This window comes from Larimichthys crocea, chromosome XIII (genome assembly GCF_000972845.2).
Source record: "Larimichthys crocea isolate SSNF chromosome XIII, L_crocea_2.0, whole genome shotgun sequence".
Taxonomy (NCBI): Eukaryota; Metazoa; Chordata; class Actinopteri; family Sciaenidae; genus Larimichthys; species Larimichthys crocea.
The window spans coordinates 41,063,939-41,091,655 of record NC_040023.1 but is presented as its reverse complement, the minus strand read 5'-3'; the positions used below and the strand labels follow the sequence as shown (position 1 = coordinate 41,091,655).

The 27,717-nt window shown below is 42.9% G+C and overlaps 2 protein-coding genes across 10 annotated transcripts in view; one reads left to right on the top strand and one right to left on the bottom strand.

The window, feature by feature from the left end:
* rbms3 (RNA binding motif, single stranded interacting protein) overlaps positions 1-27,717 on the top strand; it is a 278,332-nt gene that overhangs the window by 212,827 nt on the left and 37,788 nt on the right. For all 8 annotated transcript variants that reach the window (XM_019264208.2, XM_019264207.2, XM_019264209.2 and 5 more), the window contains one exon: positions 20,571-20,677. In XM_019264208.2, coding sequence (XP_019119753.1) covers positions 20,571-20,677 — 107 coding nt within the window. The remainder of the gene's footprint in view (positions 1-20,570; positions 20,678-27,717) is intronic.
* LOC113747284 (uncharacterized) lies at positions 22,292-25,320 on the bottom strand. 2 transcript variants are annotated; one of them, XM_027286470.1, is made up of 3 exons: positions 25,134-25,320; positions 23,991-24,822; positions 22,292-23,816 (listed from the first exon to the last, which is right to left on the bottom strand). In XM_027286470.1, exons 2-3 carry the CDS (start codon positions 24,789-24,791, stop codon positions 23,733-23,735), a joined length of 885 nt encoding a protein of 294 aa, XP_027142271.1. In that variant the 5' UTR covers positions 24,792-24,822; positions 25,134-25,320; the 3' UTR covers positions 22,292-23,732. The 2 variants fall into 2 exon arrangements, with proteins under 2 accessions (XP_027142271.1, XP_027142270.1); XM_027286469.1 differs by lacking the exon at positions 25,134-25,320 and having other exon boundaries at positions 23,991-24,881.

Genomic DNA, 27,717 nt, shown 5'->3' with positions numbered 1-27,717 from the left:
GAGTGTGTGTGCGTGTGTGTCATGTTGGTGGTATTTCCCCAGAGCCCCTTGCTATGCAGGGCAGCTTCTTCATCCATCCTGCTTTGACAGCTCAGCGGCACCCCCCAGGGGGGCTTTGCCACACACTGGAGTGTGTGTGTGTGTGTGTGTGTGTGTGCGTGTGTTTGTGTGTGTGCATGTGCGTGGGAATGCTTCTGTGACAGCTACACTGTGTGAGCCTTGACACATACACACACACGCGCCCAAACCACATAAGCACAAATACAGTCACGCACTACTAACTTTGACCTGAACGGAATGTCAACATCCATATAATGCTAATAAAATCCTTTTTTTTCCCACCATTTAGCGTTTGAAACACAGCCCACAAACTCACACAAAGTAGCCGTGGGAGCGCACACACATGAACCACAGCACTCTCAACATGCATGCTTGCATATACACGAGCACTCACCCTTCTAAATGTACCGAGCTTGCTCACCAATCCTCTCAAGCCCATATCTGACAAGCCTCTGCATTTCCAGCTTAGCCACTCAATCACACTGTGTCAAGAGATGTGTGTGTATGACTATGAGTGTGTGTGTGATGGCGTTTGGTCTTGTTATAGTTGCCCTCTTCTACTCAGGTGTGTCCAGTGGCAATACAGAAGGATATTGAGTTGTAACCTTGCCGTCCCGTACCAGGAAGTAAATATGCGGATGTAAGGTGCCAGGTCATCTGTTAAATTCAACTGACCATGGGAAAATAAACGGAAAAGAAGTCACCATATTGGCAGGAAGTTGGCGTTCAGTTGCAGATAGCGTAGCGACACAGAGAAGAGGAACATACAGAGCAGAAGACTGTGGAGATGCTAACAGATGGCAGTTAATGGCGCCATAGACAGCTTCCATACACTTCCTGTTTAAATTTTAATGTAATAACATCTAACTTCCTTGTGATTACATGAGATGTTGAGTTGATACAGTGTGGGGAGATGGTAGCAGATGGCAGCTAATGATACTTAAACAACTTCCCTATTCTTACTATTAAGTTTTTAATGAAAGCATGTCTGATTTTCTGTTAGTTACATGTGTTATTTAGACACAATATATGGTTTAATGCACTTTTGATTAATGTAACTGTTGGTTGCAGCATGTGAGCAGTTATACTGATACTAAAGACATCTGCAACATGAGTACACATGCTGTTATATTCTTTAAAAGCAATAAAACACAACTGAAGAAGAAAAAGACAGTGCTTGCCAGGAACTTTGGAATTTAGAAGTTCTACAGAAACAAGTACGGCGCTCACATATAAAATGCATCCAATCAGCCATCCAGGTCAGGTTTGTTTGGTGAGGCCTGGTTGATATGAGAGGTGCGTAGCTTTCGTCCAACAAGCCAGTCACCGAGGCCTGCTCCAGCCGCTCTGCTCTGCCCACGTCTGATTGTGATTCAGAGAGAGGGACATGATCGATAGCCCTGATGGAGCACTACAGCTGTTTAGCTATTCTGTGCAATGCGGCAGCCGCTCTCCCTGTCGCTGTTGTCGGCTGTGAGTGTGCATACATCGGCACACAGATACAAAGTCATTCACATGCTCCACTCTTGCACACAGATAAAGTACATGTATGCTAAAACATGCACGGGGGTGCATATGTGTCTATGTGTTTTCACCTATAGATATTTGCATGCAGTTGTGCACATATGCATACATATTGTGCATGTGATTAAACATACATGGGATACACACACGCAGATAGATGCACTTACACACTCATGTAGACACAATGAAGTCGTTTCTGAGAAATGATCAGCTTTGTCGATGGAGGTGAGAATGAAGAGTTCTCCTTGTTTTTCAGTGCATGTGGATTTACTCAATACACAAATAAATGAAATTTATGAAATGTTACTACAGCAATAAACCATACTGAAGTGAGCCCAACAGGGACGCATTATGATTTACACTGCAACCCTGAGCTGTGGGAAAGTCAAAGGAAGCGCAGATAAAAAGTGATTTAATCCGGTGGCTCCACTGAGCCTTGCTGATTAAAGCCCTTCGTCCCACAATGTATTAAACAGCTTAGAGATGACACCCTATGGTAAATGTAATTTGAACCGGAGATACATTAGCTATTGTTTGATTTTGGCAGATGAGTAATCTCATATACATGCCATATTGTGTGTCCTCCATGGCAGGAAGGAAATTGATAACATTTGATACATTGCATGTGCTGTTCTGCTCGGGCGACTTGCTGCTCGTCGTCCCATTCAACTGAAATCCATTGACAACAGTCAGACAACAGGTAAATAAACAACAAGGTGTGTTCTCACAAAGGGGCTGTGTACAGGTAGTGCCGAGCGTTGCCAAATGACAGCACCAGACTTTGATGAATCCAGTCTTCTCATGAATGTCTAACTGTGCAAACAGAGAGCCAATGTTCTGTAACACTGCAGCGTCTTCCTTCTCACTTCCGTTGTTGTTGCTCGCTCCGTTGTCCTGTTGCCAGTATGGCAGCAGAGCTGAGAGTCGGCTCCAATATTGTCCAATAGACGCTGGATAAATAATGGAAACCACATCAGGAAGCAGCCACAGTGGCCCTGGGAGATGGAACCAAACGGAAACATGCAATATGTACAAGCTTTCCTGCTTCTTTTTTTTTTTTTTTTTTTTTTAACTACACTTTGGTATTTCTCTCTCTAACCTTATCTGTTTTCACAATTTCTTTACAAACCGCAGTGGCTGTTTCTCTCTTTCCATTAAAAAGTACCATATTCAAGTGTATACATATAAAAGTTTATTGTTCCCCACAGTAAAAGCCATATTTTTGAATGTGAATATGGATGTGATTACATTTTAGAATCCCTGTTTTCTCATTTACTTCTGGTGGATATCAGAGACTGCAGCAATAAGGCTAACGCCAGGCAGAGTTCATAAGGGTCACTATTTGGCAAGACCCCCCCCCCCCTTCCTATTAAAGTACTGTACTAAGCACAGTGAAAAAACAAAAGACATTTCTGAACCCCTAAGTGCTGGCCCTCCGACACACTACCCGTCATTATTTGCAACAACACAAGGCCTGTGCCACTGAGGGTAGGGAGCTGTTGCTGGGGGTGCTCTTGCAGAAAAAGATTCCCTCCCTGTTGGCATCCTCACCAAGGCAACGGTGCCAAGATAGCAGAGACAGCCCACGGTATTAAAACGTCCCTCGCTGAATTAAGGCAAGTCCCAAATCACTTGGTAAGTCACAAAAAGCCCTTCTGAAACTGTCAGTCATACTTGAGTAATCCATGTTAATTTCTGCAATCCCTCCCACATTCCCCTGGCTAATAACTGGCCTGTCAGCAGGCCCATTTCTCTCCCCTATGGCGAGTAGATTTAACGTGCAGCCAAGTAGGTTGGTGGCTTGGCTGTCTGTGTGTCTCAGACATGGCTGCCTCTCCAAGCATGCCAAGGCACGTTTTCTTTTTTCTTCCCCATGATGCCTATGTTTGTCACGCGTGGGTGTCGATCTGTGAATTGTTTATATGTAATGTTTCCCTTCCTGTTTTTTGACAGAAACAAAAGGTCAGATCCATTACGTATTGATAATTCATTTACTGCCGCTGTCACCCACTGTACACCGGCTATATTTCTGACTCTGTCTGTGATACACAATGACAATCAGACAGATTTTCGATATACACTGCCGCGGATAATAATTAGCCACCAAAACCTCCTTTCAAATGCTCTTCTCAGGATATTGCATCGTAATGAAATCAGTCTTCTCTGCATGAACCTTCCCCCACCCCCTACCCCTGACTTCGCCCGCCTCCCATTAGATGCAGGACACACAGGAAGTTATTATTGGCATCCCCAGTAAATCAGACAGCTTCCTGAAAAAAGGATCAATTTCCCCCGATGCGCTTTCTCATTATAACCTTATCTCGCCCACAGACAATAATCTGGATTTGTCACGCTTTGTTTGTTTTGCCGCTGAACTGTATCAATCATGAGCGAAACCAACGCTTAGCACAGACAGGAGGAAGAGAAGAGAGGAGAGAGGAGCTGCTCTGAATGGATCTGTCACTGAAATTTAAAGTATTCACCTGCTGTAGTCCCCTTCCAAAAAAAAAAATATATATATATATATATCTATATATATATATATAAAAGCTCTTTGATTGGCTTCAAAGTTTGTTTAGGCAGAGGAGAGGAGCTCTGGCTCCTGCAGGGGTTTAGGCAGGAACAATTGACTTTGCTCTCCACTCAACCAAATCTAATGTGGAGAGAGACAGAAAGAAGGAGAGTTACTATGAGAAAAAAGATACATAACGAGTGGAGAGCAGTAGAGAGAAGTATAGCAGGAGTGCGATGGAAAGAAATAGATTAGGAGCTGAGGAAATGTGACAGGAATAAAAGAGGCAGATAAAAGAGAACAGATGGAAAAGGGCAGGAGGGGGGGAGAAAGTGATGTGTGGCGTAGGAAAGCAGAAGAGAGAGGAGTGAAAGTTGGATCAACCCGTGCTTTTGGAAGGTTAAATTTGAGTAAAGTTTAGGTTGCTGCATCTGCACCAGACGAGATGAAAGGATGACATTGACTGCACGACCGCATCCTGAGCTTGACCCCCGTGCCCCCAGCCCAGCTGTCCACCATGTTGATCCCCTTCTATCTTTCCCCCCTCTCACCCCCCACTCACATCTCCCTTTGCACATTTTGTTGTCCTTGCATTTATACTCTCTCTTATCCATCCCTCGCTCTCTCATCTTCTCCACCGCAACGGTCTTTCATCCCTCGCTTTATCTGCTCGTCCTCCCCTCCTCTCTGCTCGCTGTTCTACGCGTCGCACACATTCCCTGCTCATCCCTCCCTAATGCTCATCTATGTTGCTGGATATAGCTGAGTGAACACGATATTTGTGCAAGCAAAACAAGCACCTGAGGCTGCTTTTATTTATCAAGAACATTTTTCCTCCTCTTTGTTTGACATGTGTTCGGCCTGTTCATTGATGTGTTCCCCTTTCTTTTGTGCCATGAACAGCTGACCGTTGTGACTGTTTCATTATTATTTATTCATATATTAATACTAATATTATTCATATTAATTTTTAACACACTCAGTAATTAAGAATACATTCTCTCATGTTTTACCTTGTGGTTTTAGGACTGGCAAAGTTGGACATTCATGGTCCAGATATTTGTTGATCCTCTGTTGCCACTGTGAGCTTTTGTGTTTTTTGAGTAAAATAAGTGGATTGAATGTACAGACCAGATCTAAGGGGCCTTGTTGGTTGGGGTGTATTGTTTCAGGTACCAGAGAGACATTGAAATCCAAGATTAGTTTGAGTGATAGATCAGTGAGTTTAAAGGTTTATCAGATGCCCAAAATACTTCAGGATTTAACATCTCTAGAAAGTTGGCACAACGCTTATCATTTTATCTTTTGCTGCGATGATTGCAAGGTGACAATTCAATGCCAGATGAAAATGTTGCCAGGGAACCATTCGGTTCCCCAAGCCAAGTCCCTGCAGACTGAGCCAGTGCAAATGTACAGTAACATTTTGTTGTTCACTAAAATTGAGGCTAAACAATATATAGCAATCACAGGTATCTGTTTTGGAGCCAAATCATATATGTTTTGTTTCTGCTAACATCTAGCTTTGTTTGGGACCCAGTTGCTGGTTAAATGTCTTGCACAGTAGTTGTCAAAGAATTTGGCAGCCTTCATTTTTCCCATGAATCTTATTTTGGCAAGCTCAGGAATGACACTGCCGACTTTGCAGTCATAAGCAATAACCTCCAGGGTTTTCTTTTTATACTTCTTCCTCGATCTAACTGGGTGCTCCACCACTTTTAGAAATGAAGTCTTGAAATGCATACGTTATCTTCACAGATCCCTAGATTCTAGGTTTTAGCCATAAGTCAACTTAATCTAATTCAGGACCCGAGGCAAAGCATTTCTTTTGCAAAGAATAATATTCATCCTCTCAGCAGATACAGTAGGTCACTGAGCTCATAGCCTTTCGGCCGGCTTGCCCGTCCTCCAGAATGAAGATTGAGTTTGCCGAGGAGCATGATCATGCTCCAAGGTCTCTGCGGTATGCAAGCAATGAAGCAGGGTTGCTTTTTTGTCGTTCACTGGTCATCTCCTCTGTATCTCCTCCACCTTTCATTAAATTAGAGTTCACATGAGTTTGATATATTACTGCTTTCTATTCACTACTGCATGTTTTGTGGTATACGTTTGAACCTGAACCAAATTAGCCAGATCACCTGACTGACCAGAATTGACCCCAAGACTGATTGTATCCTCTGTGTGCTTGCGTCAGGGAAGCAGGATAAAAATAAAAAAAATTAAATTAAAAAAAAGCAGGCATCAGTTACACCCAGCCACGTCACTGTCACTGTCCCAGGACACAGAGGGCAGTGAGATAAATCTAGCTGCTGCCCCCAAAATAGAGCACGGGCCTCCATTAGAACAGGACGCAGGCTGTGTGGGAACAAGCAGAGGTCACAGTGGTCAGCGAAGTTATTTCTGTAGCGCCACCGGACCTCCAGGAGTTGACGCCCATTCATTCATCCGACTGCCTGCCAGCAGGGAAGGGGACACACACAGAGACACACTCGAAAAAAAAAATGCGTACACACCTACGAGCTCTGCCAATGGACGATCTGTAGGAGTGGGACGTGTTCCATTTGGTGAAAACTTACTGCGATGGCGTCCCGAGTTGCCAAAGTTTTTTGTCACCTGGGGCTATTTGTGTCTTTTTCTTTGTGTATGAGTGTATTTATATAATAGCAGCCTGCTGGTGTTTGAGCTGAAGGACGATGGAAACACACCTGGTGGTTCTGAGTGACCTCATGTCTCAGACACACTGCCTCTCTGTCTGTCTCTGTTTCCATGGCTGGCAGTACAGCGCATCATGGCTATTGGATCGTGCTTGTGGTTTATGTATGCTGCTTTACTCTGCTCATATATATATATATATAGCTGTGGTTTATGTATGCTCTTTACTCTGCCTCAATATATATATATATATTATTCTATAATATATCTATATAATATACTTCTATATATATCACACTTTTTGCCATTGAAAAAACATAGACGATGCAGAAAAGGAAAACACGCCGACACGCCAACAGAATGATTTCTTACAGTCTCCTTTCCTTCCTTTGTTCTTTGAGACTTTCTCACTCTCTTTCCCTGTCTTCCTCTCATGCATCCACGCACATGCACACACAAACACACACACACACACACATCAATAGTCCATTAGGAGTGTGTTGCTTTCATTACCTCCAGCTTGGCCCTGAGACAGCCTTCAGAGCGGAGTACAGCAGAGCAGAGCTGGCCAGGATTGCAGTATATATAGAGAGAAGTCTGGTAATTGCCAGCTCTCTGTTCTCTCTATCCTGTGCGTCAGGTGGAAAGTATGAATCTGTGGTATCTGGGGACCACCCCTGCTGCGCTGCACCACATCTCGCTACAACTGTCTGTCCCCCCATCGGGCACAAGTAATAGAGGGAAAACAGAGAGCTTAAAGGCCTCAGAGAGTCCAACAACTGCCACTCTAACAATACATGCCACTCTGGGAATTAAAAAAAAAAAAAAAAACAGGCAGGCCACGCTTATAGCTTATAGAGAGGCACCTAAAGATACTGTATACCCTCCCTAGAAATCTCACTTTTTATGTCTTGCTTCCTATACAGTAGTGAGTGCTCTTACTGTAGTAGAGCTTTAGTGTTGAAGTGGAATATTTTGTTTGTTTTGTTTCACCTGCCTTAAGGCAGAAGGAAGGGTCAAACAACAAACATCAGACGTCCTAAAACATTTCAAAAATCTGCAGAAGTTCAAGTAAAAGCTGACTCCCACATAAATGTGTAATGGAATAACATTCAATAGTAAAGAAGTTATTGGTGGGAATCAATGCCAGTCCCTATAAGGCAGTCATCAGAATCAAACATTCAACTGTCAGCTGCAGTTTTTGCTTGTACTGTAAATCTGTGGAGAGTAAAATACTTTGACTCGAAATTGAATTATCTCTCATCATATTCTTGTTGACCTTGACGATCTGATTAAGTGAATGTTAGATATAAAAAAAGGAAGCACAAGTCATCAGTGATCAAAACCCTATATAAAGACAGTTTAAATGTATTTTTGCAGGACATCTGTGATACATCTGTGTATCTGCTCTGGAAATCATTACATTCACAAGGTTTACTGTGGGCATCAGCTCTTCCTGTACCTGCAATGGGTAGATTTGATTTTTATTGTTGTGTTCACGTTTTATTTAATGCTTAGTTTGGTGCCCTTTTTTTTATCCTGTCACATTTTTACCCTTGTCTTTTATTTGCAAGCTTTAGTGTGTCTGATTATTGTACACGGGGCGCCCATACAAAAGAGCTGTTCTCATTCAGCCGCTGTGCATAAATAAAGGCTGAGTGAGCCATGAATGAATGCAAAATTAACTCCAGAAGACAAACATAACCATTACTAAACAGATTTTGGTGCCTCTTCTATTAAACCCAGCTCTAAAATGAGTTAGAATTTACAAAAGTTGCTTAAGAACATCATATGCATGTTGATTTTTGAAGCTAAAATGCTCAGCTGGCATGTGAAATATGCAGGATTTATAGTTAAAAGATTAATTCCCAGATGTGGTGGAACAGTACAGTTTTACTCTATTCTATTCCATTCTGTTCTACTCAAGTCATTCATCAAAGAAATGGTATTATACTGCAAAAGGTATTGTTGCTTACAGGCAAAATAAACAAAGATGAGTTATTTTCCTTACGTCCTTATTAATCATACCTGCAGTATGTGCTGTATAGAAGTATATAATAGTGTTTTTCAATGTGTGGCCTTTACCAGCCCTTAGCATTTATAGAGGTATTGACTTAATGGCCTCTTTGGTGCAGCAGTCTTCCAGATAGCAATGATGTACTTATGATAGTACTACCACTAGGTTTTCCCCATTCACCAGGCCCGTCTTGATCCTCTTACACATAGACACACAGATTTATGAATTACCTTGAGCTAGTCATATCTCTCTTTTAGGCCCTAGACGTAATCTTGCCACAGATGCATCCAGATCAATTTTTCAGGATGTCTTATTTGTGGAGTGAGCAGCGGGCTCGCCGCAGCGGGGATGAGTGTGTGGTGTGGTGGTGGCGGCAGGGGGGGGGGGGGGGGGGGGGGGGGGGGGGGTGGTGCAGTCAGGGTGTATACCATTTCAGGCTGCAAAGCAAATGGCCTTGGAGATCAAGGAATTTACAGCAGATTTCTAAGTCGGGCTGATATTGATTCTCTGTGCCCCTGGTGAACTCCTCGTTGTCCTTCTCCATGTAAGCTTTTAAATGTTGCTGCCTTAATGCCCCCCCCCCCCCGTCAGTATCACCCCCCCCCCCCCCCCCCCCCGATCTATAAGGCCACGACAACTGACCCTTATAAATCTGGCCTTTTGTTTTTCTCGATGTTACTGAATATGCCGTGGATGTGCTTAAGGTTTGTTCAGGATAAGGTTTGATTTTTTTTTTCCCCAGCTAGTGTTACTGGATATGTTGAAATCACAGAATTAGCTTCTTCAAAGAGGAAAAACACGGTAAGCACTTTTTAATGACAGTGTCTGACAGATTTTGACAGCTTATTGTTTTGCACATTCTTGGAGACAAAGAGCTCATGTAGTCTGCAGAGAGAGCTCATTGCATGCATCGGACAAGCAGTCAGTTTTTTTTTTTTTTTTTTTTAGAGAAATATGACTGCTTTTGTGTATGACTTTTTTTTTTTACACATGCTCGTGAGGATAATCGTCAATATTTACTCTTTTGTTGCTATTCTGGCAGCTTTATGTTAGAGACTCTCCACACTACAGCTGGTACTGATGAATCTCTGACCACCCAGAATTTTTCCGTAGACTCTTTACATTAGAAATTCACATTCTTTTCACTTCTGTGCAGCAGCGGTATTAATCACAGGAGGTTTTCAGCACTCGTAATGGCTTTTGATGCACTGTCCCACACTGAGCAGCACACTTGGCACCCCCCTGCGACTTCACTTTCTCCATCTCGTTTGCCAGTACGAGACGCGGAATTAAAAGTTTGCATCAGTTGTGCATCTTCCGCTTCTCTCTGCTGTTTTCTTTCTGTCCATCACACACTCTTTCACACATTCTCTCTTTCTTTTTCACTCACACACATTGTAAACCAGTGAACACTGTACAGCCACATATTTGAAGTTTGGTAATTGCTTTTGGAAAATCTAAGAAAAAAAAAACCCACTTCAAAGTCTAATTATTCAACAATGCACCCCCCAGAAAAATAGAAAGACTGGCAAAAGGGTGTTGGGATCTGGTTAACTCGTCAAATAGACCCATTATGGGGTAGAATCAACAGTGGGGAGTGTTAGATGTGTGCTAGCGAGTGGAGAGCCTGTCCAAATCCCCTCAGTTCGCACAGCCATTACAAACAAGGGTGGATTAGCCAGCAGCCCCCTGCTGGGACAGTGAATGGATGAGAATGGGAAAGATGACGGAGGCCGTTCCTCTCCTGCATTATCTAAATAACAGGCCGGGGAATTCAATAAGTACCGGCCTCATCAGACCTCATCAGCTCCCCCAATTAAGCTGCACATCATGGCGGCTGGCGGGCTGGTTGCCGTTGGTGACAGATGAGAGCCTGCGTAGCGGTGTGCTCGCCTCTGCAACAGTGCTGTGCTGCCTCACATTCCTGACATTGTTTAAATGAAAGCATTGGTGAGTGTGAGTGTGTGTGTGTGTGACAGAGAGAGAAAGAAAGAAAGAGAGAGGGTTCATTTGGAGGAGAGTCCTGATGAATATCATCAGTATAACACCAGTGTTTGTTTTGTTTCTCTCCACTTCTGCTGTACTTCTTGTGTCCTTGATGCTGCATTGATGAGTCCCTGATAGCCAGCCTCAACTAGAAGTAAAAAGGAGTTACCTTCACCGTGCTGGTGCTTGTGATTCCTAGTGATATCGATGCTGTGTGTCAATATCTCTCCCCTCCCACATAACCTCCTGGTGTTTTCCCCAAGGGTCAGGGGGAAAAAAACACAGCTCTCCCACATCGATTGGGCCCCATTAACGCAGACTGAGAAAAACAAAGTCTCTTCATCACTTCTGAGATGTTTAGGCAAGGACGTGCTCAAAGGTGTTCTCCACAGGTCAGCCGTTCTCTCTGGTTATCCCTCTCTCCAAGGAGATGAAGGTACATAGCTCCTGAAGCTAGTATAAATAATGCTGAAGAGTTTGCTAAGTGTGTATTTTTTTTCCCTGGAGAGGAATGTGCTATCAGCCTCCTTTCATACTTGTTTAGTTTTTCTTATTTTCTTTGAAACAGTGAGTGGGAAGAATGAGAGGGAAACGGCGAAGCGCTGACATGGGAAGGAAGTGGGGTCAGATTTTGGTCAGAGATTGTTTAGTTTGAAGGATTTAAACCTTTAATCATTTTTCAAATTATTATTTTAGGCCATTCCTGTCTGACAATTTACACATTTACAATGTTGCAATTTCCTGACTGTTGAAATAAAAAGTTGAAATACTCGATGTGCAATAAAAAAAAAAAGATGACACTTTGTTGTCAGCAACTTTTTTTGGGGAGTCGGGGAAAGACAGAGGAAAATTAATGTCAACGCTGCTCGAGAACAAAGAGAATACCTAAGAAATTAATGAATCATGAGCCGTGGGAATGTCTGACGCTGTGTTTGAAGTTAAGTACACAGGTCTGTCAGAGGAAGTTCAGATGAGTGGGTTAGCCATCTAACTTCACCAACTTTGGCCTAACTTTGGCTTTTTAATCTTAAAACCAGCCAGTTCATAACCATATATTAAGATCAAGTATCATTTTTTTTTTTCAGAATATTAAAGGGGGGGGGGGGTCATCTGACTTTTTGATCATATATCATTAACACCAGATGCGTGATGAAAACAAAACATAGCTCTGAATATAAGAACTGTGACGTGTTGACAGCGTGTGGGAGATGACGTCTGTTTGTCCGATGCAGGTGCGAGATTCATTTTCAACTGAGCAAGAACAAGCGTCGCTAAATGATCTGATCCTACCTAAATGTAACACAAGTGACAATGCAGCATCTGTTAGTTCAGTAATGAGATTAGTCAAATGAAACAAGATGAAGTAATCTGTTGATATTGAAACATTATGTCCAACAGTGAATCTTGTAGCAGGAAACCAAAAAAGCAGTGAGATTGTCTTTAAATACCTGAAGACTGTGAGAAAACAAGCCAACAGAGATGAGGATGTCGACCAGAGTAATAGAATAGACTTTTATGACGGAGAATGGCAGAAAATGAGTGCCGACCTTCCTGTGATCTCTTTGGTTGTGTTACTGTAGGCCTGTATGTCTGTGGCTGTGCTTGTGAATAAGAGTGTGTTTGTGTGTGTGGCTCTTTTGAAAGTGAAAGAGCAAAGACAACTGCACCTGCAGCTTCTATCAACCAGTGGAAAGCTCCTTTCAGCACAGCCTTAATTACAGTGTCTCCAGCTTTGCTTGGCTCAGACAGGCTGGTCTCCACACAGCCAACCGAATCCACTCACACATTACTGCCTTCCTCTGCCACAGAGTCGCCTGATCCCTAATCAGCCACGGTGCCACTCTTCATCGATCCCCAATCAGTTACAGTAAAGGGGGAGGCTGTGAAAACCCCTCCTTCCCCACATACACACACATACACACACACACCCCTCAGCCCCTTCTCCCCTTATTAGTCAGGTGCCCCGCTTTCATTGATCATAAATCAACGTCACTGGCTGCATTGATCGTCAATCACCTCCCCGTGACATTATTTATCTGGCCTGTCCCTCAGCTACAGGCCTGCCCTCAGCCCTCGCCCCACATTGCAGCCCGGCTGTGGCGTATTGATCCCCCTCAGATACAGTATTGAGGGCCCTTTATTGATAATTCATTTATTGTGCTGTAATTTCATTTTCTTTCCTGTCCATGCCGTTGTTACTGGAAGCCCCTACGGTGGAAACCTAGTTAACAAACGCACGCAGCCTTTTGTACGCTTCACCATGCTACTCTAAACTGATGTGGTTTTCTTGTGTTTGCAGCTTGAAGCATATTTTCCGCCTCTGTTCAAATGTCATTATCAATTTGCAGCCAATGGTAACCTAAAGGTTAAATAACCGTACTTGGAACAAGAAAATCATATGTTTGAATCCCCGGACCATCTGGGGAATTCTGTGAGAGGCAACGTAGCATTTAGCAAGACACCTTGACATCCTATTTTTTTCCTTTGAGTTCCATTCTGGCCAACAATAGAGGACTGTTTGCAATGCGCTCTGAGTGTGAATTTGTGTAATGAATGTCAAGCAGTGCAGCGCTGAAAACACCATGCATGTTCAGCAAAATCTCCCCTTGATAAATAAACCTAAATTATTTTTGCTGTAACATTATGTGGAAGCTGTGTAAGGCTGGGTACTCTTAAGTGTGAATTCTTGGTGTAAATGATGAAGCCTACACAATATGCTAAAAGCACGCTTATGCGACACACACTAAATTCCATCTTCTGAGTTGTACTTGCAGAGGTCAAAACTGATTTATTCTGATTCTGATACAGTGTCATATAAACTGAGAAATATTTGCTGGAGGTCTGGTGGATGGGCAGTTCTGTTGAATTACAAAGCGCCCATCTGTATGATTCATCTCTATAGATGGGAGGTTTCACGGGTCACTGGAGGCGTTGGCAGTGTTATAATACTCTGCTAACAGGGACAGAGCTAGCTTCACTGTCTGCCCACACAGGCAGTGACACAGACGGTGGCAACAGAGGTCAACCCCCACCGGCAAAGTACAGCAACAGCTGCTCTTAAGTCGGCATGTCGAAGCCAAAACTGTTTGCCATGAAAAGAGAGCACCACGAGCAGATTAATGCCACAGGGCCAAAAAGAACCATTAAGGGCTTAGATGCTATTAATTTCATGATTTTTTTTTTTTTTTTTTTTATGAAACTAAAATGTGTTACGAAACCCTTTTTTTTTTTTGTGAAATCAAAAGTGATAACTCCCACTAATCATAAATCATACTGCATTCCTAATATCTGTCAAAAACCATATTGTGTTATTGAAACATTACTCTGTTGTAGATATACTACGTTGCAATGCACCGTTTTTGTTGTATTGTTAATGGAATGACGGGAAAAAAAGTGTTTTCTTAGCTGACTGTCCAATTTTGCCTGATGGACACAATTCCCAGTGTGAATTTTTATACAACAGTACAATCCATGATGTCTCATTCATTTTTCTCAGTGCGTCACAGAAAGGAGGACTGTGGACATCTGCCCATTAGGATAGTTGGCAGCAGCACGGATTCACTGTGTCAAGAATGATCAGTCTTAAATGTGCTCATTCAGAGCCTGTACAGCAGTTAGTGTACTGTAGAGTCTGCGTCATGACTGACAACATTAAATTTCACTTGTAAAAATACACATTTACAAAGTACTATATGGGATAAAATACATGAAAAGTACAAGTGTACAGTACATACATGAATACAAAGATGTTAACAAACATATACATAATACACAGACAAAGAAAGCACCAGAACAAAACTAAAGGCAAACAGAGGGCAAAGACTACAATTGTCCTCTTGAAAAAGAATATTCTCCTCTCACTGATCCAATCAGATCAAGTGCTACATTTCATTTGCTGCTTTTCACAAACTATGAAACATGAGAAATAAGACTGTTCGACAGTACAGCATATTGAACTTGCCATGAATGTTGCCAGCTTCAAAATGAGTCATTGCAAAGATGTTTCATCAGTCCGCTGATGAAGAGTCTCCAAACCAAAAACCGCAAGTCCACTCGGCTCAGCACTTGTGCAGCAGATTTGTCTGTGACGTACTGACTCAAGTCGCCTGTTGCACATTGTAGTGTTTTCTTAGCTGGGATCTTATTTCGAATCCACTCTACAAATAGTGTTTTCAATCTCATACTATACTCTTACAATTTAGAGGCAACCACAATGTGGCCGCTTGTAATTGCCACCCTGGCCAGCTGTGTAAAGCGGCCACTGATACTGAGACGTACTGCAGCAACAGAGATGTTGGCAGTGTGGAGCAGCATGTGTGGATTTAGCATTAGAAACATCTGCCACTGCCACTTTAAAAATGCAGCTGACTAGTGGAACCAGCAAGACTCAAACTATGCCATTTGGAATGAATGTGGTGAGGACTGTCTGCTTGTATAAATCTTATTTTAATATATGGATGGAGGATTGTGAGTCGTTCATTAGAGTTGGCAAGCACAAACACCCTCTAACTTCTACTCACTCACACGTCTCTGTTGTTTTTTAGTTATTTGTTTGCTCGCCATGGCAACCTTAGTGTCGGGAATGGCAAATGGAATTAGCTGATTAAGCTAAAATTAAGTTCTCGTTAACCGGTACCTCAGAGCTTGTCTCACAGGAGTTGGCTAGCAGCTGGAAACCCTTCGCCTGCTTGGCGCTGCACTTGCTGCTTTCACATTAACTGTAAGAGCAGATTAATTCAGAGTCAGTACTCAAAGGTGCAAAAATTACAGCTCTGCATTTGTGCAGAATCATCCTCACCTCTTATTTTAGACAATTTAACATTGAACTCTGCAGATTCTTGAACACAAAAACTTTTTTAATATTCCAGTATTCCAACTCCCACAAGATGCTTTTGACAGACTCACATGGAGCTCATGTCATTCATCATAGATAGATAGATAGATAGATAGATAGATAGATAGATAGATAGATAGATAGATAGATAGATAGATAGATAGATAGATAGATAGATAGATAGATAGAAAACAAGCAGGAAAGAAAAGAGGAGAGAGATGGGCAGAAGGGAGATAATCACGACAGAGAGAGATGCAATCGAGGGAGACGGACAGAGAGAGAGTGAGAGATGGATTAGCATGTCAGAGACTCCCTACATAACATTACTCTTGTTAAGTGCGCAATAGCTCATCGATCAGGCTTCTACCGCCCGCATCCAGTGCTCTTCCCTCCACTTCCCTTCCTGTAATCCATAATATCATCTCCGGCCCAGGCTGCACTGGCTGCCGTGCTGCAGGAGCCCTCTATGGGAAAGTCTGAGCAAGGGCTGATCAATAGCTATAGAGCATGTGTAGAGGATGCAGGGTGAGACGCAAGGCGTTGTTGACATCCGTCTCCCTATACTAATCTCACTTACTCATCCATATAGTATGGATCAGAAGAGGGGGGTGAAACTGGACTGCTCCTGTCACTCCTAGCGTCACTGAGTCCCCCTCTCTCCTCTGTCTCTTTCTGTCACAGTCTCCCTGTGTCTTTCTGTCTCTCTATGACACCGTATCTGTCTTTCCATCTATCTCCCTCTCCCTCTCCTCTTTGTCTCGCTCTCTGCCGCGCTCTCCTCTCAGCACCCGCTCCATTTATCAGGCCGTGTCATTGAGCCATGTGTGCCGTCCCTGTCAGCAAAACGGCTGGCAGACTGTCTTCATTTCCACGCTGAAGGATGCGAGGCCGGCGTGGCAGTTGTGAGAGCTATCGACTGGGATCCGTCAAAAGCCTTCCCTGTAGGGAAGCTGCTGTCGCCTGCCTTCCTGGTTGGCGGCCATTCCGAGCTTGTCCATTTTGCTCTGAAAATGGCGACATATATGCTTCTCCGCTTTAGTTTTGGTCCCTGTGTCTTCTCGTTTGTCCTGTACACTTGCCATATTGTTCATAACTACTCCTTGTTTTTCTTCATCTCAATCTATTTCTAGAACTATGACCCTTGCTCTCCCTTTCTCTTCATGTATCTGTCTGTCTCTCACTCTCACTCTCTCTCTCTCCCTCCCACTCTTTTTTCTCTCTTTCCCATAAGACATAGCTTCTGCAGTCTGGGCAGACAGGTCGAGCTGGCTGATGGGAATCAGACAGTTGTTGATCCAATTAGAGATCCCCCCGAGCAGCGTCAGAGAACAGCAGAATTCCAATAATACTGTCCAGTTTCTATCCTTTCCTTATTCTCTGAAAACATGCGGTAAAACACAGCGAGACATCCAAATGACTTTTCAGAGATGCTTAGCTCAAGCCAAGAACCTGTAGGAACCTTTAACTAAAAGTTGTTATTGAGAAGTGGAAAGCTTCCTTTCACTGAAGCTTTTCAGAGTGACATATTTTGATTCAAGTGGTTGAACAGTTCCCTCTGTTCGCCCTCTTTAGGGCTTTGCACACACCGAGAGCAAAGCAAGGCCAACCCAGTTTGACTCCAAGCCCCTGTGAGAGGCCTCTTTTGTAACTGTCTTCATGGTGAAAAACTGGCTGTTTCACTGAGCAAAACCTTTTACCCAGCCCCTCTGCGGGCTTGTGGGCATTCCTGCATTGATTTCACCATTTAGGCCAAACAGATGTACAGTCCAATTTTGAGCAGCATATAAATGTATGACGTGTTGACATTGATGTATTATAATACATATGCTGATTTGCATTCATGGATCAAGATATTATTCAGCTGGTCTTGTGAGACCCTCTGGAACATGCATGCTCTCTTTGTCTATAGACACCGGAAAGAAAAGAATGGTGAGATGTGGTGTTCTTGCTGTGCTGGCTGTTATTCTGCAGACAAAGGGCTGATTTCCCCCAGATGCCGGCCCATAGGAAACATCAGTAACAGCAATAATTACTTATGCATGCGGTGCTAATAAGTGAACCTTGCAACAAGCTTCAATTTAAATGGCTATTGTAATTTCACTGTCTCATACAGAAGTACATCTGCATGCACTTATTGGTTCATTTTACTGGATGGTAATGCTTCTATTGATGAGCAGAAAGCCATGACTATCTCTTTAGAGCCAAATGCACAGTCTGGAGTATGATTGAGTCATGGCTGTGATCAAATGAGGCCAACAGCGCAGACATCTTACTGTCTTACCACTGCTTGCTTCTGTGTGTACGAGTGTGATTGGTGTCGCTGTGCACACTTCCAAGGCACGCATGCACGTGCGTATGTCTGCGGTTAGCCCTCGTTAACGTGTTTACCAGTTCCTACAGCAACCCACATAAAAAACAATTAGGAGTTCCCATAGAGCACCTTGTTAGCGGCAGTTGTTGACCTCTGACCAAAAGTACTTTATGTCTTTTTCCCATGATTCAGGATCATTAAAGGGCAAGCAAATTGGTCCATAACTGAAGTTATTTTTTTCAAGCGGCCCCCCACAACACATACTCCAGAGTTGAAGCCAGTAAGAAATGTGTTGTACTTGGAGCCTGTGACCTAAAGACGCAGTATCAGCAAGCTAGTATGTACAGCCAGTGGCCTAGTTTACTCTGGGCTGTGCCAGTGATGACGGTGTGCGGTGAGAGGTCTCAGAAAGGTTTTTAGGCTGGCAGCAGTTTGTACTGAGTGTGTGTGTACGCGTCTGTGGGTGTTTCTGAGTGTTTTCGAGGGGTTATAGCAAAGAGACTTTAAGGGCAGAAGGAGGCTGTTTGGTGTGTGAGTGTGTGTGCCAGGGCTATAGAGGGGTGAGTGTGATCACAGGGTGGGTGGGGTGGTGTGAGGGCTGTTGATCTTGGGCTGGAGTCTTAAACAAATTGGCTAGTTCGCTGTGGGAACTGGGGATGTAGTCACAGGGGTAACGTCAGCGTGCTCTGTGTCAGATTCTCCAAATCTCTCCGATAGCTAATTATCTCCCAGAGTGCCAGAGGAGAGGTTTGGAAGAGCTTTTGTTGTTTTTCTTCTGCAGCGCCTCTCTCACTCTTTCTTCCCGGCAACATTCTCCTGTCTGAAAAGTTTGGTACCATAGTAGACCCCTAAAGCCACGTAAACACACTCTTTTTCTTCAGTAGTTTGGTTGCGTGTGTTTGTAGCCAACGCACACAGTTTTGTCAGTGCCACAGCCCTCTGCTCATTTCCTTCATCAAACAACTACAAAATAATTACCTCAAAGTGTGACGGCATTTACAGTAGTGACATGTTAGAAAATAGAAATGAATCGACGAATCAACATGTTTGCTCATTAACATCCACATCATTTCACTCAACTGGAAACTCCTTCGTCATGACTTCACTTTGAGTTGTTTTATTGCTGTCACTGCATTGTCAATCCTGACAGCATTTCTTTCTCTCCTGTCTTGTGATGGCGCATTATTATCAAGGCCCGAGCGCCTCTAACATCTGGGAGCGGAGATTAAAGCATCAACAATTCTCTCGGTGGGTGTCATCTCTGGCATGACGTGATGAAAGGTCCCGTTGCTCACCTCCTTCAGACAGCCTTGTCGTTGCCCTGTGTCGTCACAGAGCGGCCGTGTCATGAGCTGCCAGGCCCGTAATGTGAATGCGATGACAGGAGAGCCGTCAGGTCCCTTCTAAGCCACCAGGTGCAGGGCAGCAGTGCTTCAGTGTTTGGACAAGCTTGTTGGCTCAGTGTGTACTGTTGCTGATCTGTACAAGCTTCCCAGGGAACAAGCGTTTGATCCTGGTCTAGATTCTCTCTCTACGTCTGTTTCCCAGTTGTTTCTTCCTCAGTCTCCCACCTGTTTCTCTTATCTGTTTCTGTGTGTGTGGCTTGTTTTTCTTATTCACTCTCTAGTCTTGTGTTTCTTTTAGTTGATCCAACTGTCTCCATTCGCCTCTCTCATCTCTACTGCATCCAAAGAGATTCCGATCTCGCTGACGCAGACTGAAAAGGGGACGGACACTGTTAAGACCCCCAGATTCCCAGCCAAGAGAGCCACCCGTTTCTCACGAGAAAAGCTCACTAAGAACTTTCACTTTCTTCCTTCATTGAGCCTGTCTTTCATCAGATTTCTCTCTCTGTCTCTCTCTCTCCCTCTCTCTCTCTCTCTCTCCTCCTCCTCTACCATTCTTGTCTCTATTGGTGCTCACCTGCAGCTCAAGTGTGAGAAAGTGCCCTTTAAGAAGTTATCTTTATAGCAACATAGGTCATCGCAACACTTTCATCAACCTTTTATCGGCAATTATGCACACAAAAGGCTGTTGATAGAGAGGCGGCTTAGATGAGGTTGCAGTACAGAAGGCTTTTTTTTCTTTTTTTAATTGGATTAATAACAGCTATTTCATGTCATGCTGTCCTGCTGGTTGATAACAGAAATGGTTCGAGTGCCCCAAGTGTTCGCTCAGAGAACAGCGACATTAATATCCATAACGGCCTTTACACGGCACAGCGAGATGCTCGCACTGATGGTTGCGGAGTGGAAAATGGCATAAAATTTCAAATAAAAGACAAGATGGCTGTTAAAGTAAAACACGGAGGGATAACGCATCAGGAACAAGAACGCCTTCTAGAAATAAGCTTTGGCTGACAGAGCGGTCCTGCATTACCATCTCAGAGGTATTTACAAGAGCGATTACTGTGATTATTATTTCAACAATAGCCTGCAATGCTCTTTCATGGGCTGCCAGCCTGGGCCGGGGTAGGGAGGGCCTGCCAACATCATTGGTCTGGGAATTTGTCTAGGAGCTCCATAGGAGGGCAGAGAGAGAGGGAGGGAGAGAGGAGGGAGAGACAGAGGCGATGATAGAATAAGGGAAATGTAACACAGTTCACAAGGACTTCTGTCCTTCTGAGGGGGGTCACAGGATGCAGTCCTCCTAACATGATTTTGTCTTTTCTCTGCAGCTCCCACGGAGCCTTTGCTGTGCAAATTTGCCGACGGAGGGCAGAAGAAACGCCAGAGCCAGAGCAAGTACCCTCAGAACGGGAGGCCGTGGCACAGAGAAGGCGAGGTAAGATGTTACGGCTAATACAGCAGCATTATACATGTCCCACAAGTATAAAGAGTCTAATTACTTTCACACAGCTGAAAAACAATCTTTCACAGGGTGCTGGCAGAGTGCAGAACAAATCAGTGTGGGGGTGCAGATCTAGCTCCAGACTAGTTCTCTAGGACTTTATATTTATATCTACATGAGATAAAAGATTTGCTGATCAAGCTGTCAAGACACCAGAGGGGCCAAGTATAGAGAAATGGGATCACCTGAGCAAAACATTTACAAAATTCACAAGAATATAATTAAATTATCAGCTGTAGAAACTTGCTGACATGTGGTACACCACATATATACTGATATTCATCAAGGACAAATCATAGCTGAACATTGTTATCACAAAGTCCATTTAACTCCAGTCTCTGTTCAGGACGCTCTCCAGCGTTGAATATGAATGGCCAAATTGATATTTCTCCAAACATGCACTGACTCCAAAGGGGTCAAAGTCATCAACCAGGAATCACAATCCAGCATGAGGACTGCATGCTTCTGTGACTGCTATTTGTCTTCATTCCTTAATGCTGACATTGACAAATTCAGTGAATAACAACAGCAATGTGCAAAATAGATGCGTCATGACATTTTTACATAATTTCCTTGAGTATAGCGATTGTTCTTTTAAGAATTAATAACTAGTAGACCCACAAATTGCCAAAAAAAAAATGTGAGTCGACTCCATTCCAGCATAATGACATACTAAACAAGGCGTTTATGTAATGGTGTAATGGTATTTCTAATAGCAAGCCCCACCCTGCTCACAACGCCCCTCAAGAAGTCGGCTGCGACATCTGGTTTTATGTAAACTATTGCTGCCTGTCATTTGTATTTACTCTAAGGTATGGAGCTGTTAAAAAGAAAAAACAGAAAACTACCCCAGATATCGATCAAACTGTCCCCGGATGTATAGGCGCTGTCACGTAAATTGCATCTCAAGCCTAACGCCTCACTGAACACACATATTCCCGCTATACATCAGAATGCTGGAAAATCAGAAATTGGATACAGCGCCTGGAAACATATTCATCAGCAACATGTGGAGACAAGGTTAAAGTCTCTTCATACTGTAGGCTACCAGCCTGCTATACTGGGAAGGACACACAGAGGAGACAGGTTAAGGAGTGCTTTAGACCGGACTATATAGAATAGAGTTAATACACACACACACACACACACACAAACACACGTTCAGTGAGGCTGACAGTTGTGCTGAAACGGCAAGGTAGTGGAGACCAGGAGAGATGAAATGTTTGTCCTTCAGGAAACACATGCTCTCTGTGTGTCTGCGTGGGTGGTAGATGTGTTGTGTGTGTGTGTGTGTGTGTGTGTGTGTGTGGTGGGAAGGGTTTGTTGGAGTATTACACTAGCCATGCGTGTGTGTGTTTGTATCTGTCCATCACAAGTTCAGCGGCCCTAACACCTATAAGCCAGTGAAGCGTGTTTAACCTAAATCACATTGCTCCATCCCCTCACAGATCCTCCACACATTGACAGGGTCAGCTCAGTTGACTTGAGGTAAAGTGAGATGACTGTGTATGTATTTGTGTGTGTGTGTGTGTGTGTGTGTGTGTGTGTGTGTGTGTGTGTGTGTGTGTGTGTGTGTGTGTGCGTGTGTGTGTGTAGGTGTAATAAAAACCCTATACTGCTAAAATGTAGGAAACAGCCCTTTTGTCCCTTTACTGTATTTATTCTCCACCCCCCAACCTCCACTAAATTATACACACACACAATCTTTGACCTGAGCTTTAAACAGCCGCTTATGTCATAACACTAATCCTACTGTAAAATATCTTTAAATATTGCTAATTTGACGTTCTAAACACGTTCTGGGGGAAACATAATCGTCTATTCAACTTTGAAGTCATACTGCAGAGGTTACACTGAGTAGTTGGCATATAAAGAACAAGACTTTAAGACTTAAGACCAGGGTTTGTGTCTTGTTTCCTATATGTTGTTGGGTTACAGCAGCTAAGACACTTTGTAAAGTTAGGGAAAACGTGATTTTGGTTTAATATTTAAAAAGTAGATGCATCCAGTCTTCTGGTGCAAGTCATCTTCAACTTTTCTAATATTTTAATTAAAAAAACACAATCTCTCCCCAACGTTACCACATGCCTCGAGTTTAATTATAAAGTTTAAATATGTATAATTCTTAATCATGATTTAGTTGGCAGGATATTGAAAAAATTGAAACATGTTGGGATGGATCAGGATGACATTTTTTCTCTGATTTGAAGATATACTTCACACTCAATATAAATGTTTCCTCTTTATGTTAAAAAAAAAAAAACATAACCCAGGAAATAATAAGGTATATTCTAACGCATGTTAATTGCATATGAATGTACGTGGGTTGGCACACACAGACACATACATATATTCACTGGCTGTCAATATGACTTCAGCTCTAATCATCATGAAAAAAGAAACTACAAGCTGACCCTCCAGAAGGCAGAAAAGCACATTTACTGTGTGTTCAGGCAGAACGCAAAGCGAATTGTAAGATGCAGCATGATTGTATACAAAGTCAATAGAAAGATGCAATTTGATGGAAATTCAGGCTGGCATGAATTGAAAATAAAAAGAACCATATGTGCAAGTAGAATCTTTTTCAACTTGAGCGAAACGCTTGCATCACAGGGCTTTATGGATTCACTTCATAAACACATGCAAACGCTCTGTAGTGTTGGCTCAGTATATTGGTTGTTTGGGGAAAATAAATGCAGATATAGGCGACTTGCTTTGCTTTCTGTCTGAACATAGCTTTAAACTCAGATGCTGTGTGAACCTCTTTCTGTTCCCATCTCTAATGACTGTCTGTACGATGCTCCTCATGTGTGGGTGTGTGTGCATCAACTGACATGCTAAAGGCAGTGTGTATTGTGCTGGTCTGGTCAGTAACAGAGAAGGTTCTAAACCATAATGCAAGTGTCCACCAAACAGGTAGAAGCATCGATATTGAAGTATTCTTTAGGCAAACACACATCATATTGATGTATTTTTTTATCGTTCTTATTTACACAAGCACCACGTGCATCCAAAAAGAAGGCCACTGGAAATGATTCTCTTCTGAAGCGACCTTCATCTTCTTCTCATTTTTCTGTGGAAGTAATAACAGGAAAACGTCACTACAGAAATACAAATGAGAAGGACTAAACATCTTCAATCTTCACTTTTGACACTTGACAGAACACCTGAGATCTGGTCTGATTCATTCTCGTGTACTTTAAAAGTGATCTGACTGATTCAAACATCCACGTCAATGCATCTTTACCTTTGAGAAGATGTTGTTGAAGAAGCTCGAAAAGCAATTGCTTTTCTTTTCTTTGGTGTTCTCAACACCAGCTTGGTCCTCATCCGCCGTGCAGTCCTCCAACTCTTGCTGAGTGGACTTCATGTCTGCTCTTACAGCAGCACTGAACGAGGTGTTGGCTGTCCCTTGAGAACCACGGAAGCCCTGTTTGCTCTCTTCAGTGGTAACAAATGTCAACTCAGTGGTGGCAGACCAGCCCGCATCATCCTGAGCTGGATAAGCTGGATGAACCTTTTTCTTCAACCTCTTCCACTCGGACCTCTCCCCCTGAAGTGGCTTTTCAGAACCAGTGTCATCCAGGGCCTTTTCAACCTTGTCAACCACCAGAGAGACGAGCATTTTTGCTGCCTCAGTGATGGCTGTTTCGGTGGAGGAAGAAGAATCACAAGAGGCAGGTCCTGCACTCTTCTCTGATCTGATAGCCAGTCTTGAGGTTCCCGCTGTGGTCTGGACTTTCACATTAAAGTCAACTGCTTCTATCCCCATGTTCTCAGGATCAAAAAGGCTTTGGCATACTGATTTAATCACCTCATTGATATCCTGATCAAATGAAGTGATGACCTCTGAGATATCCGAATCATTGTGGCAAGACCAGTAGCCGGGAAGCAATGATACGCCTTGCGAGCTTATGTCTGTGTGGATAGAAAGGCAGGTGAGCTCTTCTTCATCTAAGACGTCATCACACTGCATGAGTTCATCATCATCCACCGCAGTATGATCGATGAACCCTGAGACTGGGGTGTTGTTGATCTCGGTGGTCATTGAGTCTGTGGAAAAAGTAGGAGAGCTGGACCTTTCGTCCATGTTCCAGTGAAGAAACACAAACATTGGTAAACTGTAAGCTGTACTAGAAAAGGACTTTACAGGACATAAACAGAAGCAGGGGTACTAGTTAGAAATTATGTACTGAGAATTTTCAATGTAAAAAAACAAGTTAATTAAAGTCTGTAATTAAATATGCCCTACATCAGCACATTATCTGATATTGTGCACATACATTTCACTAAAAACTTCTTTCATCACCATTTTATATGTTTTAGAAAATGTGCAAATTCATCTCTAAACCAATTTAGTGCTTAAGCCTCCTATGGTGCATTTACTTACCTGTCTCTGTGCAGAATTTTTTTTCAGACGAGCTGGGTAAATCTGTTTTGTTTTTCTCTCTTTTCTCTTCATCTGAGTTTTCTGTCTTCAGGTTTGCTCAGTTGGAGTGGGGAGCTTTGTGGCTGAATGTTTGTAGTTTAAGGCAGATAACCTCTCTGTAGTGTTCTCTGGAGAATCTGATGTTCAGGTGACCGAACTCTGACACACTGTTGTCCAGAACTCTGTGTTTCAATAGAACACGTGTGCGTATGTGTGTGTGTTGTTTTGCTATACTTGCGGGAGCCGGTCTGAGAATTAGACCTTCACACATAATTTTTGCAAATTGAAGTCATTTTAGCTCCCTATCTTCACAGAGAAATATTTGAGTTAAGGCTTATAAATATTTCAGTTTCAGGGCTTAGCCTAAGGGTTAAGGTTAGAATAATTAGTTTTGAATCGCAAACATAATTAATGCTTGCAATTCTATTCAAGCATTGTTGATAGCTGAAAAAGTCTGAAAAACCAAATCCAGCTCAAAGAAGTCTCTTTGCACACTTCAGTTGCTGTTTGTATTGATTCATCGTGTGTTTCTTTCTGAATTGCATTTTCCTGTGTGTACTTACATTAAAAAGTAGGTGTACTCTATTTGATGTCATTATGAGCTCTGGGATTTGTACTGATTGGCTTCAGCTTTATCTACTTGTATTGGACTATTTCATTATCTCAAAGTTCTTTCAGCATATAAAAAAGAAATAGATTAAATAAATAAATAAATAGCATTGCTCATCTAGGGAGAGATATGAGAGAAAGAAGAAAAGAAGTCTTAACAACAAGTAGCAGAGCATTTACCCTTCACATGCAGTCTGATACGTTATCTGGATATTGACATCTGATCACACAGTAGGCCTTTGCATTCACACCTGGTATTAATAATCATCCTCATTGTCTCCATTCTGCCCACAGTGTGATCAGATCTCAATATGCAAATTTGGCAGGCAGAGCTGGCGGACTACTTAATGTCCTTTGCAGAGGAAGGGGTCATCTGTCGCTTTTTTTTGCCGTGCTTGCTTGAGAGAGCAAGAAAAAGCAGAGTTACGTGACCTTTCAACAGATCTTTTCTTCTTACTTTTTGGCTGAGATCCAATCGTCAGACCACCTCCAGATATGGTCTGGCTCATTGGATACCATTTAGATTGCAATGCATTCTGCACCTACACTCTCACTAGAAAGTATAATATGCCATATGTGTGTGTGCGTGTGTGTCTGCATTTTTATGGTCATTGGTCAGCTGTGGAGGCAGTGGCAGATGGGAGATAGCATCACATGTTAGTGTGTTTATCAGAGCCGAGGCCATTCCTCACCTCGCTCCCTGTGGCAGGCAGATGAGGGGGAGCAGTAGCCCACGTCACCATGACTCTCTCTCTGTATCTCCATGTCTCTCTATCTTTTCCGCTATATCTCGTATCTCTCTCTCTCTCTCTCACTCTTTTTCATCTCTCGCTATTTTTTTTATCGCTAAGCGCTCTCTCCTCCTTGCTGTTTCTTTCTCTCCCACTTTGTCTCTCTGTCTCTTCTTTGCTGTGTTTGAAGTCTTCCCAGATCTCACAGCAACATATGGAGAGAGAGAGTGAGTGACTCACTGAGACTAAGGGAAAGGAAGAGAGAGGGAACACATTGCATGATCAGTCAGGAGTTACAAGGGGTTGAGTGCTGCAGGGTGGCTGGTGGTGAGGATTGAGAAATATATGACAGATTTTCTTGTAAAACTACCCAAAGTGGGAGTCTAGAAAGTGCTGTCTCTCGCTGTCTCATGCTGACAAACATATTAGTCACTGCATTTTTTTCTACACACACACAGACACACACAGACACAAGCACCATGGGTGCTCATTCTTTTCTCTCTCTCTCTCTGTCTCTCTCCTCACTTCCTGGCTCTCTTTCACCAACACACACTCCTACACACAAAAACTTTCAAAGTCACACTTCTCAAGCACCTACTCTAGGGGAATGAGTGTAGATGAAAAAAACATCCGGCTTTCCACTCTGTGTGAAAGCCTGACAGATGTCCGTGTGTGTGTTTTTGTGTGTGTGTGTGTGCATCTGCAAAAATATAAGAAGGGAGTGGGTCAGTGTGTGTGTGTGAGGACACAGAGATGATGGCTCGGCTCGGTTTTCCTTTATAAGAACAGCACAGCACAGGTGTCCTTACAGCTGCCTAATATAGTCTGTCCTCAGCTGACCCTTTTTAAGATCTGTGTATTAAACACATGGATGCTTACATGTGGACATGTCATTTTCCAGGCAGCTTTATTGGTAAGGTGTAATGCATTTACCTTTGCAATGAAAATGCTTTAGTACGACAACATGCCTTTTGTGCTCCCAAGTGAACATAAGGGGAAAAAAAGTATTTAAGATATTTATTCACAACTTGTTAAACCTGAACAAATGAGTGACTACAAGAAGAAGCAACTGAGTCATTCTCCGCTGCTTTGGAGCCAGCTTTCATTAAACATTTTGGCATTTTCCCATAGCTACAGATGGAGATTTTTAAAATTCATACTCTTTGAGAAGAGATATTCTGTAAAATCATCATATTTACTGCACG